This window comes from Ptychodera flava, chromosome 1 (genome assembly GCF_041260155.1).
Source record: "Ptychodera flava strain L36383 chromosome 1, AS_Pfla_20210202, whole genome shotgun sequence".
Classification (NCBI taxonomy): Eukaryota; Metazoa; Hemichordata; class Enteropneusta; family Ptychoderidae; genus Ptychodera; species Ptychodera flava.
Genome location: NC_091928.1, coordinates 26565190 through 26581112, shown reverse-complemented (window position 1 = coordinate 26581112; position 15923 = coordinate 26565190). Strand labels below are relative to the sequence as shown.

The window sequence follows — 15923 nt, the reverse complement described above, 5'->3', positions numbered from 1 at the left end:
CAACACTGTACATGAATGTAGTACCTCACTGACTCATCATTGACTAGGCTAATCCAGTACATGTACATGTACTCTCCCATGCATAAGGACATTGACAGAGAAAATGCCAATACACAATACCAGTTGTCCAATATCTGTATTATGTTTACCAGCACTGATCACACATCCATACAAACAATGGGCTACATATACAGATTTTCCTCAGACTGTGCAACTGCTATCTTCCATCACAGGTAAATGGGAAAACTCCATATTATCCCTTTCTCAATAGTGGCACTGGCGAGATCCATACAAGACATACATGTACACAGGAGGAATGCTTAGGCCAAAGGGTTTAAAAGCAAAAATGCATGACAAAGACGCTGTAAAACGTGACCTAAAGCCAATGTAAATCACACACATGTACCTATGTTTATTCACACAAACTCCCACACTGACATGTTTGGGCATGCTATATTGCTAGGAGAAACGACCTTACTTGACCTCTGTATTTACACCAGCAGTGTACTAACTGGGCAAAACCTTTATGGTAAAACAGCAGGGCTTTCTTTTCCTGAACAAACTTTCAAAACCATGTCTCTTCTCTTTTTTTCATCCTAACCTTGATGTACATGTAGTTAAGAGGTATTTTCCATTGACAAAATGGCAGTTGTACATGTATTACCATATTACCTGGGACTGAAATCTTGATATCTACATGAAGATGCAGCCCTCCGAATACTTATAATGAGAAGTGAGACACCATGTCCATTGTACCATTATAAATGATGAATATATTGTTGTTCATGTAGCGTGGAATTTGCCTCATGGACATATACTTTGAATCTCAAACTTTTACAATTCTTTTTAACGCTCTTGATGTGAGGAAACTTTTCACTGTCTCACATGTAGCTTTTCGAAAATTGAATATTTTATTTTTCTCCATAGAGTTAACACAGGGATGGCAGCCATTTTGAATTTCAAATATGGAGAATTTGTTCCTCTCGTACAAAAGTTTTGCAACGGTGACATGGCACTGAAACCCCCCCCCCCCCCCCCCCCCCCCAATTTTATTCTTGATTTTGAAAGAGAATAATTGAAGTATTAAAAGTTTAAGTCTTTTACTTTCAAGGCACATACTACTTTGAGAATCGGTTGCAACGCAATACAGAACTTTACATCCTGGCTTATTGTAGTACCGTGTTGAGGTTATATACAAAACAAGAGTTCCTCTCATTGTAAGATTTCAAGAGTGGACTGGTCTGCAATGGCAGTATCCACACTGTTACATGAAATGAATAATTGTCTGTGCAACCTACCCTGAAATGTGAGGAATTATAAAATTTAACACACAAAATTAGCATACATGTGCATGTACAAGGAAATGTCAGACATTTGTAATATCTGTGAGCAGGGTGAGAAATGCTTGAATGGAAAACTTGCCAAAATCGTACGTTGATTATGATATCTTAAGTAAGAACAATATGTGACAGCTGTCAAAAGTTATCAGTACATGTAGTACAATACTGTACTCCGTTTTACATTCTAAAGGAGTGTAAACAAATACAGTACGGCCCACAAAGGCTTCACTCAGCACTTTAGTTACTTATATTTTACAAATTCACTAACTATGGTAGGTGAATGTACCGGTATACTGCAGGTCTGTACCAACAATGATCTCAACCAAAAGGGTAACATAATCTCTTATCCATATTACTGTAAATACATGATTTTTACGGACCAAATCTGCTGTAACATATCAAGGCAAGTAGGCGCAAATGTGCAGCTCAAAATCCTCTTTAATATGACTCCGCAGTTGGGGAAGTGATACTGTCTGGCAGGATTAGAGTTAAACCATACTATTGACACTGCTACCATCCATGGTTAGACAAATATATATTTATGTATAAGCTGGTCATTCTTGACTCTGGTAAGCCAGGGTAGGACAAAGAGATCCCAGACTACATGTACATGTATATACTGGCCATATTTTGAATTGAGGCACATGTTACAGTGTATATCATTTCATAAATCATGAGTACCTGTACAAGCATGTATGTACATGTAGAGTACGCCACGTGCTATCACAATGAATGAAATTTCAACCCGATATGAATGGAAACAAAGATCCTTTGAGAAGATTCAAAATAACAGGAATTTCTTGAGTTTCTTGCTTTTGTTTTCTTTCAGGTTTTATGACCATAAGAAATTCAATCAGCCGCACGATTAAACCAGGCATGCTTAATGTTCAAATCCTTGTCAAGCCAAGTGACAGTACCACATACAAATGTACATATCCATGATAACAGTCTGATCAGAACTCAATGAGTTACACAGTCTGCTGCTAAATGTTTATATATATGCTCACTACCGACAATGTGCCAAAGCAACTCAAATCCAGAAATCTCAGGTTTAGAACTTTGATATTTTTCACCTGTGCTGGTATAACTACCATTACAGATTGAACACACCAGTAAATGCAAATGGAGGTGTACAATGAAACCACGTATGTAAACATGAAACTAAAATAAGGGGAGAACCATTCGATTTCTGGGGAAGGGCTGGTGTACTTTTTGAAAAAAAAAAATTGTTGGCAGGTGAAGAATAAGAAAAAATGTCTTGGTGTCCAGTAATGACAGAAAATAGAAAAAAAAATTTGCTGCCACGGTGGGGGGAAAAAAATTGGCTGCCATACCCATTCCTTCAGCCCCCTGCCCCCCAGAAATCAAATTGTTCTCCCCTAACATAAGCAACTTGATAAGGCAGTCAGATCACCAAAAATATTTAATTTGCTCACCCTGGCATAAAAAGCGGAGCTCAAATATCCTATATACACATGTATGTACACACTGTAACTTCAGTTAATGTACACTTCAGTGTAGATTGACACACAAAATATCAGCGAAAAAATAGGAAATGCATGTTTAAAACATTCAATATTCTTACGGGCAATGTGTAACGTTTTTGTCATTGAATACTAAACAAAGTCTGATACAGAAGTTATTGGGAAGCATATCAGCATCAGCATTGGAGGGCCAAGGGGGTTAAGCCCCTTCTTAATATTGCCTTATCTATAATGAAAACCTGTAGGGGGTCCCATGTAGCATGGGCAACATGATCATTTTATCTGTTCCAAAGTCCTTTTCAACACAGCCATGCTGGTCACAAGGGATTGAAATATATGTGTAGCACAGAACTTCACTGTACACTGAACATACCTTGGTATCTAAGTTGTAGTGCTGGTTTGTGTAAGTCACATTACACTGACACCAAAGACAAATCACCAAAGATGCTTTATCAGACAGTAAAACAATAGGTAATCTGAAGCACTGGGACAGTTACATCATGATCATGCGCCAAACATGTTCAGAATTTACACTTTATACACATGGTATAGATTTATTTTAGAGGGTGAGGGAGGGGGTATCTCGAACACACTGAGTTTCAGACTCATACCTGGATTCTGGTTTATTTGTTTTTACTGTAAGAAAATGACAACATGACTTGACAGAAACCAAGGCTGATGTTTTTGCTGCAAGAACCATTTGTTGTTTTTTCATCTCAAGCTGTCAAAATCACACATTGGTAGATATACATGTTGTACCCTGCAGCAATTTATTTGCACAATTAGGGGCCAGGTTATCTGCTTTGGTATATGGCGGTAGTTTCAATGGAATGACCAGAGTGAAAATTCACTGATACAAGCCCTCCTTTTAACCTTGTAAGATTGTATTACATTAAAGTAATTAATTACATGATTTCTTAAATCAAACATTCCTAATACTACATATTTTTTGCTGAGGTATTGGAACATAATTATGGTTCCACAGTCATGGTAAAAATTTACGTTCTCCTCTTGTCATGTGATTGGCAGTTGTTTAAAAACTGTGCATAAACATGACGCTTAAAGCCCCAGTATTTGTAACTTTTAACAATTTTTTTCATATTTTGATTAAAATGACATCCTCAGTATGTGAAAGTAGACCATAATTAATACTGAATCGCATGCTTTGCATGCCCAGCCCGCCTCACGATTAACAGTAAAAGGGGTGAAAAATGACTTCTTGTCCGGACCAGAAGTCAGCTTTGTTGACACACGAAACCAAACGTAATCACACCACCGCGCATGGTCAAACACAGGTACGCAAGTTTTACTGTGGCGTCCGTAGAAACCATACGCTCTTCGAAAAGGTCTGGTCAAGGTCTGGTCCATCGAAACTGGAGACTCAGCTAAAAACGCGCGAAAGTTGGGTGAAATACCGGAAAGATATAAATATGTAAGTGTTTACAGATTGTTCCGACTATAATGAGCCGTGAAAACATGTGTCTTGAACAGCTAAACTAACGACGGAGGCAGTCGATTGTAAGCTTCATGCAAGGCACTGCACGTTGTGACCGATGGTACGGAGATCAAGTTTGCTGAATGAATTGAGAGAGAAAAACATATATGAATAAAATTCAACACTTCCCCGTTGTAATCATTGAACTAGTCGTTTCTTCCATTATGGAGTATGATAAAAATTTCGTTGAAAACAAATGACGGGACTGATTCTGCTCCGTCTACTCAAACAAAGTTTAGTGTACGGCCAGGCTACGCTGTAGGCAACACAGCCTATCAACTTCGCATATCGTTGCCGTACGGCGTAATTGAAAACGCTCAGAAAGGAAAAATTATATCTTGAATGCAGTACAAAAGTCTTACTTATTAAATTTAAAAGTATTTCAAAATAATATCGAACGTAACGGGTATCTAATCCTCACAAGGACTACAGTAGTACAACAAGTATCGGCTAGCTGCGATGCGATTGGGCGAGTCTCAAAACCCGGACCGAGACGAGTCGAGACGAGACCTAAATGACCCCTTGGGCCAGGCGTTGTAAATACATCATATCTACAACACTACAGAAAGCTTGCAGTTTGTTGTGAGTGTCAAAGATCGATGCACAAAGCAAGAGATAGCACAATCAACGATTGGAACAAGTGAAAAAAGATCTGTTGAGGTTTTTCAACTTGAGTTCAAGGCGAGCTCGAAACAGGTGTGATCTCGGTGATCTGAACAGGAGTGTCTTTCGTAATTAAAACACTGTCATTTCATTGTCATATTCTGTAAAGGACGTTGTTCCACTTCTGTCTTAGTTAGTCAAAGAAGTGATATCCCACTCCTACCATCGACTTATGCTTGTTCATTTTCGTACATTCTCTTTACATGGGTACAAGTCAGTGGTTACATAGCTCTCCGAATCTGAATCTTAATCTGAGGCTGCCTCAGATTCCGCACATAACGTTAATACTAGTATACATGTACTATCGGCAATGTGGAAAAATGGTGCAGAGCCACTGTAATAATTAAGTAAACATATGAGCTCTCAGTTAACTTTCCTATAATGGGTTTATAAATGGTAAATCGAATTTCTAAAAAGTGATTACTTAAATCTCCTGTATGTATGTTTCCAATACAAGGTAATGCCTATTTTGAATTCACAGTAGATATCTGAGTACAATCTGAATCTGGCGCTTATCACTTAGGCCACAATGCCGACGTCGTAGTTCGCATGTTTCGAGCTCGCCTTGAATTCAAGTTGAAAAACCTCAACAAATCTTTTTTCACTTGTTCCAATCGTTGATTGTGCTAGCTATCTCTTGCTTTGTGCATCGATCTTTGACACTCTCAACAAACTGCAAGCTTCCTGTAGTGTTGTAGATATGATGTATTTACAACGCCTGGCCTGAGGGGTCATTTTGGTCTCGTCTCGACTCGTCTCGGTCCGGGTTTTGAGACTCGCCTCGTGTATGTGCCGATTGAGCTCAGGCATTGTAAGCTTAGAAGTTCGAACACAAGAGAGATCCCGGCCTCACTACAAAGTCGTACCCTGCGCACCCAGCCGGACAGCAAACTATTAAACCTCTTGGTTTGATTCTGTTGTTTATACATTTTTTGTATAAAATTCATGATACATATCTGACTTTCACAACTGTACAATTTGCTCAGGACTGTGAGTTTGGCTGTAGTTTACAGACGATCGGAGGGAGCTAAGGCAGGCCCCAAATTTGCATGGACCATGCCCGGGACAATTATAGACGCAGCTCGATGAGAAAGTCATTCACATAAACCTAAATGAAGTGATCAATACAAAACTTTTAAACATCACTGGTTCTGAAAATTTATGATCAACGGTTCTGACCTACGGATTTTACACTGCAACGTTGTTTTTTGTGTGTTTGGCCGGCTACTAGCCCTGTAAGGCTGTACTACATGGAGGTAGTAGACTGTACAAGTGCAGCGGGGCCGGGCCGAGATTGGTGTGGGGCCTGCAGCAAGGTAAAATTGACAGCGTCCATTGCAGAATGCCCGCGTGTTATCCTTTCTCGTTTGGGAGGAAATTTACGGCTGTATTCAGAATGCCTTTTTACCAGTATAAAAGCTCAGTAACTGATGCATCAAGAGCCAAGAGTCTGTAAATTTCTTAGCAGTAGCTCCATTGTTTTTTTCTAAATTTTCGCTGAGATACAGCATCTAGCAGTGCGTATACTGGTCCCGATCATTCTGACTCAGGCGTTCACAACTGTTTAGGGAGCCGTCATTATTTACGATCTGGGGGGTCGGAGGAATTACATTAGAAACTCCGAAATTTTGAGTCACACCCCAGCCAACTATGATGACTTTGAGTAACCCCCTCTCTAACAGAAAGTTTGGCTTACCCGAGCCCATGTAACAATATGTGGATATAAAAGCTCACCTAATTAGCAGTCTCCGACCATATAGTATTGTTAAATTTGGATGGGTAGCATGTCATCATGGTACGGTTAAATGTTCAAATGGTTGTTGAACTCAAGTCAAACAAACTATACATTTCTATGATAATATAAAGCATGCATTCACAACAGTTCAGTTTTGTCCTAGATCCTGTGCACTTAAAGTGATATCTGTCGTGAACATTTCTCCATGACCCAGCCTCTCCTTCAAACCCTGGTAGCGACTGCAGAAAAATACTGTGTGACATCATCATCACCACTGTTGATCCTCATCTTTAATGTCGCTGGTGCCATTGCGTATATGAACAACGATATCATTCTCATCGTCACTATCTTCTCTTTCATAATAAGTATTGCTAGTAGTAGCAGCTACTTGTAGTTTTTTGCCTTGCTTCATCTAGTTGATATTTATTTGTACTGTCAGAGTATTTATTTTCTTTTATTTAATATGTATCAGAGTAATATTATCAGAGTAATATATATATAATCAACTAATCATTATGTCATTGAGGGCAGAGTAAGACAAAGAAAAAACATTTTGAGCACCCCTTTAAACTTTCAATTTTTGAATGACCCCCAGGTCGTAAATACTGACGGTTCCCTTACTTGCTGCCAAAGGCCATCGCGTTCACTGCATTCGACAGCCTATCATACATTGCCAAACTATGTTGCTTCGATTTCGCAATCACCTTGCCGCTAAAGCAACAATCAGCTTGAATTTATTACTTCAAGTTACTAAATTTTGATAGCTATTTGCTTACAGAAGTGAGCCAAGTGTATATAGTGTCGTCTTGATTTTACATCAGTACCCGGAGTTCTGAGTGACCAACTGCAATGCAGGGTGCGCATCGGTGCACTGCCGACTGCAGTTTGAATAATCCGTATATAACGCACACGGTACCAGAATAGAATGTTAGCCTCCTCTGCCAAAGTTCTGTATCCTCTGAAACACAGTAGCAGTACGTATTTGAACGGAGAAGAACAAAATAAAACCATTCGCAGGTCATTCAGCAGGCGACCATGTGGCGTGGCATGGCAAGGCCCCAGGAATGTTGCAGGCTCGATGATGTCATCAGAATCGGCGTTCTCGATCACGTGCACAGCCTACAAGTTGTCAACAAACCCGCGCAGCAATCCAACTCGATCGGGCAATATTTAGCGTTTGTATGTCACTACAGGAGCACAAATTTGGCTTATTTCTTTACTGAGCAACATTTCACGATGGATGTAAGAGAATAATTATGTAATTTCGAACATAAAAAAGGTTAAAAGTTACAAATACTGGGGCTTTAAAATCACTAAGTCCTCAGCAAACTCCCATATAAAATTTACCGGACAAAACCACGAAATCAAATTTCTTATAAAAAATTTAAAAAGGTTTTTGATCATTTTTGGCTCACATGTGATAGGTAGACAAGAATGAAGTGGAGATCAGAACAGTGACTACAATTAATAGACTTGCCATGTCATTCACAGTAATGTGTTCAAACACAAACCATTTTCCATTGCTAATGTTTAGAGTCATAGGTCAGCATAGCCTAGACCCTATACCTCCCTCCATGCCTCCGACCCACTCAAGCAGTACCATATATACAAGTGACATACAGAGCCCTACTCCTACGCAAAAGGTTATTTACAGCACAGCATTTAATAGTTATGCATGTCAAAACTTGCAGTCAAATTGAGTAGATGCCACTGATGGCCTAGCAGATAAAATATTTGTTTGTAAACAAACAGTCCCTCGATGAACATAATTGGTTTTTGAATCCAATGGAACAGAAATCAACCACCAATTTTATCCCGACTATCTCCACAAGCTAAAACTCTCCCTGATCAGATGATTATTCATCAACAACACGGAAAGAACTAGGGCAACTTCAAATTGACGGATACGTACAGCAGGAAGTGTGATTGCCAGGAAGCAATGTGCACTCACAATATGCACACAGCAAAAAACAACTCTGTTTAATAGTGCAGACAAAACAATGTGAGAATATGTGGTGTTCGGTCCTCACTACAATAATATGTGGCTAATAATAACATGTACCTCTGTTTCTATTGTTCAAGGCTTGGAGGTAGCAAACAGTTGGAGGTACATGTGGAACACAGTCTGCTTGCTACCTCCATGTTCATAGTTACCACTACTGCAAAGAAATATCTATGGTACTGGCAGTAGTTACCCAAGAACATTCTACATTGCCTATTATTGATGTGCCCTTGACCGTAGCACAAACTGTCAGACCATGAACCCACTACCGATAGTCTGACTGTATGGTCGTGATTGCTTTCGCCTTTCAGCAAAAGTGTTGATCAGTGAACAAAGATGACATTTCACAATCATCACAGTCAGTTGAAAATGATCATGGAGAAATTCTATTGTCTTAGACCTAATTTACAATCAGATGTAGTGATGGCGCCATTTCCAGGTTAACTTGTTCCATACAATTCTCATTCTGTTTCTGTTGCCTAAGGCAACTACCAGCCAATGAGAAAAGGAACGAACAAGCAAAGGTGGGAATGTTGCAATTCCTTGCACTAGTAGTGGTAGTCTACATATGATTTTAAATTTAACCCTTTGTGCCAAAATCAACTTTTGTTGCCTTTAAAAGCCAATAACATAGCCAGTAACTTTTTTCAGATCTGGAAAATTTTTGTCAGATTTTACCCAAAATTTTGGTCAAAAATTGCAGCCATTGAAGTGCTATGTCTATCTGGTCCAAAATTATCAAAAATTACAGAAAAATTCATAAAGATTGGTAAAATGTTACACTGAAATTTATGTGGGAAAAATTACAGCACTCAAAGGGTTGATCAGATTGGTAGGAATTACTATCTCAAAGCATGTACAGTACACAGCAAGAGCTGCTGCCCCCAACCCCTTGCAGCTGACTACATTTTGTCTACGATAATCTGAACTCGTGCTGCCATTCCCGGAAGTTTTGGCAGCCTGTGCATCAAAAACTACGGGCTACGTCATCACTGACGTCTGTTTGCATGTGTTTTTGCTAATTATTAGATCCCACACTTTACAAGAAATCAACACTGTTACATGTTCACGAAATCTCCCTCAATACAAGGCACAAAAGGATAAAACTAAGGAGGTCTACGGTTCTACCTCTGAGTTAGTAAAGGGAAAATCCTACACTACAGGTACTGTATGGCACAAAGACATCGTCCGAGCTATGAACAACATACACCAGCTGAAATTATCCTACTTTACACATGAAAATGATGAGAGGTACAATTTTCATGGACGTCTTTTTTACGTCCATGGTTAATTTTAACGCAGGTATATACGCATGTATGCGGAAGTGATGTCAGTGGCACAAAAGTTAATAAAGTTCATTGAAGGTGTTGCGCGTTCCAAGAATCTGTTAAAGTGGGTGACCTTTACCAGTGCCAGTCCGACTCCCGGTAATGGCAGCACCCAGTTACAGTGTGCGTGTGTCGGCAGTACTCTTACCTCGTTTTGACTTTTTCTTCGTCGCCATTGTGATCTCACACGGCAATACCAAAGTATCGGGTAATTGTACGATAGTTCACAGAGTGTATTTCATTCACAATCCACCATTACGTGAACTCTAAAATCGTCCACAAAATGGCGAAATAGTTTGGGTACACAGCAATCTTTAGTAACTCGTGTGTTGTTTGAGGTCAGGGGACTCTCTCGCGAGACCACGTTAAACACGAGACTGGCAGAGTACATAAAATGCAGTTCGTGCACGTACAGTGCACGGTGCTGTCCGAACGAACTGCCCAGGTTTTGGTTCTCTACTGAGAAAGTGTTTTACACTAGAAATCGACATCAGAGCAAGGAAGGTTCAAAATGCCGATATCTTTAGATCTGGTTTCGATGCACAGGCGCCCGTGGGCTGGGTAGTTTGCTGGATCCACAGTTGCGAGTGGAGTGATACGTACCGGCCGCCGCGTATAGGCCTACTTATTCTATGCATAGTACACGGCGGCTGGTACGTATCACTCCACTCGCAACTGTGGCTGGATCGATCGATTTTCTGCTCAATCAATCAATCTCTCGTACTCGATCTGTCCCTCACTATAAAGCTTACAAAGGTTGCAGTGGCGGGTAGATAGATCGAGTACGGGGTCGATAGATCGAGCAGAAAATCGATCGATCTGGCAGACTACCCGGCCCACGGGCGCCTGTGTTTCAATGGGAAGCTTAATCAGCGACGGAGCGAACCATTGGGAGGGGGTCCCGCTACTGTCTACTGACTGGCAGAGCTAGGAGATTGTGGACAGTGTGGGACCGTCTCTGATAGTCGCATAAGTTCAAAAAGCGAAATTCATTCGTTTACGGGGGTAGGGGGTTTGATCTACATTCAATAAGTGAACTTCACTTTCGCACTTTTATTTTGTGATTGCAACCTCTTTGTGTGAAAAAAATTAAAAAAAAAACTGCTCACTCGTACCAAAAAATTTTACAGTACTGTTTTACCTTGTTCGTGTCCCAAATACAATTTACCGACAGAAACATTGCATCGTAAACTTAGGCCTATATTCACCAAATTACGTATGATCATTGCCACAATAAGCTTATGGTAATGAGTTTGATTTTCCTAAATGTCATCAAGAAATAAGCTTAATATTAAATACTTTATGTTGCGCTATTGCTTACTTTTAGGTCTGTGTCTGTATAATTTATTCTTCTGATTTCAGAAGATTGTGTCAATTAATTGTGTTTTTTGCATTGTTTGTTTTTCTCCTGACGATCACCTATTTTATCATCTTAGCTTAGATTTGGTTCAAGTCGAGATCTGTATATGTGATCATTTGCGAGGAATATTTAATATTGGGTGAACGCGACAGTGGGTTGTTATATAAATTACAGTGGGGGACTGTGTGATAATCCGGAACTAACTAGTTACATATCGCAAGGTCGCAATCATGTGGAGTTACCGTGCTCATACATGGCACATCGGACGGCCCCGGATCTGAGGTAGAAAAAGAGCCGGGCCTCTCAGAATGACCGTCGTGCGTCCGCCGTCATGAAGGCGCGACTTTGCACAATTTATTTACCATCTTGTATCGAAGTTTGACATATCGACGATTTCGAGACTCTAATATCGATACTAGACGATACTAGGGCTGCGTTCACAAACCAGATATGAACTGAAAATGCTCACGTGTTTCATTATATAGGCCTATTACAGTTATGTGTAAATTTGAACCTTTGCCACATGTTTGCAACTTCACTGGAAGTATTAAGATCAACATTATGAACAATATTCACCACATTAATTCTAAAAGTCCATGAAGTATACAAATATGTAATTAGCTGAAATAAAAAAATTAAATTTCTTTGACTGCTGTCATTGTATCACCACTTTATATAGCAAGTGTAATTACCTTTAGCTAAGTCCTTATACCAAACTGTGAAAGCTCATTAGATATGCAAACTATTAATCAGCTGATGTGAAAATGTGAATTGACTTTCAATATTGTTTTAACCTGGTATAATCATCAATGTACATAGCATGTTTTGCCAACTTTGATCAAGTAAATCCCAGTATATGTCCCTAATTAGAAAAGATCATTGAAAATGTAAATAAGGAATTGCTGAAGAACAAATGCTTAATGACTTTCAAAAATGTTGTATCATAGTGTCGTTAATGTATATAGCAAGTTGCGTCAACTTTGGTGTGGTCAATTCAGATAAAATCCCTAATTAAGAAAGTTCATTAAATATGCAAATAAGGAATTGGCTGAAGTAAAAATGCTCAATGATTTTCAATAATGTTGCATCATGAAATATTCAATATATATAGCAAGTTTCATGAGCTTTGGTCCAGTCAATTCAGATAAATATCCCTAATTAGTAAAAATTAATTATGCAAATGAGCTAAAAGTTAGCAAGCCACACCCACCAAAAACTAATCAGTCCTTGCCATTTGCAAACTAAATCTATGTACCAAATTTGATTCTGATCTGATGAGCCGTTTTTGAGATATCGAGCGGACAGACAGACGGACAGACAGACAGACATCGCTGCGACATATGCTTACGTGTGTGAACACGTGAGCAAAAAACGGTTGGGGGGGGGGGCTGGAGGAATTCAGGGGGATTCGAAAATTTTGGGTAGTAGAGGGGGACTTGAAAATTTTGCTCTACCTGTAGGGGGGGACTTGAAAATATTTTGGTTCCCTGTTATGTTTTATATTTTCCAATTTCAAGCTTTTGTAGGTAATTTAATGAAAAAATAAATACCATTTTTATGTCATCCAAATGTTGTAATGTTAGTAATAATTTAACAAAATCTAGAACCATTTTGTCACATTCCATGACTTTTACATGTGTGATTTGTCATAAAAAACGAACTTGAGCCTAGTAACAGGGCAGAAGCTGCAACTGTTGATGATTTTGCAATATTTCTATGCAATATATCAACAACAGTTTCTTGCTGTCTCCCTACATCATGCTCAAACACACAGTATTTAGTTTGTCGACAAAGCCTGTATATATAAATATTTACTGGTATCGGGTGATAATTTAATTAGAGTCCAGACTGACAGTCAGTTGTCACTGACACAAATGCATGGTACACATACACAGGTTGTGATGTCAAGCTGAGTACTGGACAGTTCAACATGCTATAGGGAGTAGAAGAAGAACGCAGTTGTATAAGCTGAACAAAAATATTGTCAAAATTAGTATAGGATTAAGCCCGAGTCCAACCCAACGATAAAATGTCGAGGCCGCAGGCCGAGACATTTTATCGTAGGGTTAGACTTTATATACCAGAAGAGCCCGAGTACGTGGGTTTTATCCGACTTAAAAACTATCGCCCCTAACTGATATATTGTCGTTTTCAATGTGTTTACGTCAACCGTCCCCTTTGTCAATGTAACATGTTTAGGATATGAATTAAAACTTATATTTGTGAAATAGCCTTCCAATGTAATGGAACATCCTATAAATGCCCTAGGGCATATTATATAAATGCCATAGGGCACAGCAGATTTTGTGTTGCAGCTGGTTTCCGCTGTGTTACCCAATTTGAATATTAAAACGTACCATACCAGATGTCTACAGAATATGACATGTTCACCTTTAATTGGACAGTACTTTACTACGGCGCTGTCATTCGTTTCTGGAATTTGGTGACCAAGGCTTTAAGAGTAGATAAAACACCCTGAATTGAGCACTCTGATTGGTCAATCAACAGTAGATAGTTTTTAAGAGTAAATAAAACACCCTGAATTGAGCACTCTGATTGGTCAATCAACAGTAGATAGTTTTTAATCAAAGTTAATACAGCTACTGCCTACGGGCAACTGTCACCATCAGGTACCGCCCTTCTACTGTAGTGTCACTGTTACTGCATACCTGAACAGTGACAGAGATAGCTCTGACTCTGATGTACATGGTAGTTGAAGAAGAGTTTGTGTCAAATGACGCTCATGACAGTGAAACATATTTGTAACAAGATCAGGCCAGAGAGCAACACATGGAAGAACACATGGAATTTTTTTAATTCTGGCATATGAGAATAATCAAATATTAAAGAAAAAAGATGGGGTGGTCACCATGCTTGATTTTCGAAGTTTTCACATTCTTGTCATAAAATAATACAAAAGTAAAACTTTGAACAGTAAAGACGCGCGCACACCCTTTACAGTAAAGACGAAATGAAAAAATATGTGATTAAATGGAATTATTTGTTTTTTACCAAATTTGCAATTATTAAACACAAAATTTCAGAGATGAAAACATTTATTTGATGAGATGAAAACATTTATTTGATGGAATATTTTAACCTTCTAGTATTGTCAATTTTGAGTAGTATCTAATTAACATATGTCTTGTACTTTTGAAACAAAGTTTTGGTAGGTCACTGTGCTCAGTTTTTTACAATATGGAAATTAGCCAGAATTCACAATTTGCCTACTCTTTCATGATCGTCATTTTGTGTGCTTTTCGGTAGGAGTAATTGACCTGACCAAAGTTGGATTAACTCACTTTGGCTTAGACCAATAAATCTAAAAAGTTCACTGATGCGTTTAAAGTACTCGCCTTTGGCATACAAAGTGCTAATAACAGGTAGTGTTGAACACCTGTGAGCAGAACGGTGCAATAAATGTTTATTATTTCTGCACGCACATCCTTTACAAATATGCGGGCCTGTGATAGCTGGGGAGGGGACTTGAAAAAGTTTGATCATATAGAGGGGGCATTTGAAAATATTTTAGGGTATTTAGGGGAGGGGATCTCAAAAAAATAAGATTTCAATCGCGATTCCTCCAGCCCCCCCCCCCCCCCCCCAAATCGTTATTCGTATACGCAGCCAAGAATGACTTGCCTGTCACTGTGCCTCTTGGTCGGCCGGGTCTATGATATCGCCGATATTTACCCGATTTACTAGACGATACCAGAATAAACTGCTTTGTGCCACGGCACGCCCGGTCTGTGAAATCGCCGATATTTATCGGCGATTTCGGGACACTAAATATCGATACTAGACGATACTAGAATGACTTGCCTTGTGCCTCGGTACGTCAGGTCATGTGAAAGCGCCGATATTTACCCGATATTTATCGGCGATTTGGGGACTCTAATGTTGATACTATATCGCGGGTAAATATCCGATATACATCGGAGATTTCACCACTTTACAGGCCTTGTCAAACTCGATTTCCAAGGCTGACTCTAACTTCGATACTAGACGATACTTGATTTTGTCAAATCGTTGGTAAATATCCGATATATATCGGAGATTTCACCACCTTATTACAGGTCTTGTCAAACATGACTTCCAAGGACTGACTCTGACTTCGATACTAGGTGATACTAGATTTTGTCAAATCGCGGGTAAATATCTGATATATATCGGAGATTTCACCACCTTATAGATCTAGCCAAGCCAATCTAACTTCGATGTTGTATTGTCTAGTGGCTGAAAATATCGCATATCGTATAAAAGTGCGACGTCGCGGTGTCCTTTCTCCGTGCACCTAGCCAGGGTCACGTACTCCACAACTGCAAAGTGATGAGGTTGGTAACACAGTCGCTTGTGAACCGATACACGTACACGACGCCCACTGTGTGGTATGCATTAGAAAATTAGTAGCAGTCGAGTAGTAATGCATCTCACACAGCGGTCGTCGTGCAGTATCGGTTCACAAGCGACTGTGGCTGGTAAGGACCAGCTACCACTACTATACTGCACGAACGAC

The 15923-nt window shown here is 39.4% G+C and overlaps 1 protein-coding gene across 4 annotated transcripts in view; it reads right to left on the bottom strand.

Moving 5' to 3' along the window:
• Nucleotides 1-10472, bottom strand: part of LOC139133915 (E3 ubiquitin-protein ligase TTC3-like) — a 65256-nt gene extending 54784 nt beyond the window's left edge. For 2 of the 4 annotated variants that reach the window (XM_070700701.1, XM_070700720.1), the window contains exon 1: nt 10196-10472. In XM_070700701.1, coding sequence (XP_070556802.1) covers nt 10196-10223 — 28 coding nt within the window. In that variant the 5' untranslated portion in view covers nt 10224-10472. The remainder of the gene's footprint in view (nt 1-10195) is intronic. The other 2 variants (XM_070700711.1, XM_070700727.1) reach the window with 1 other exon arrangement.
• Nucleotides 10473-15923: the final 5451 nt, after the last annotated feature.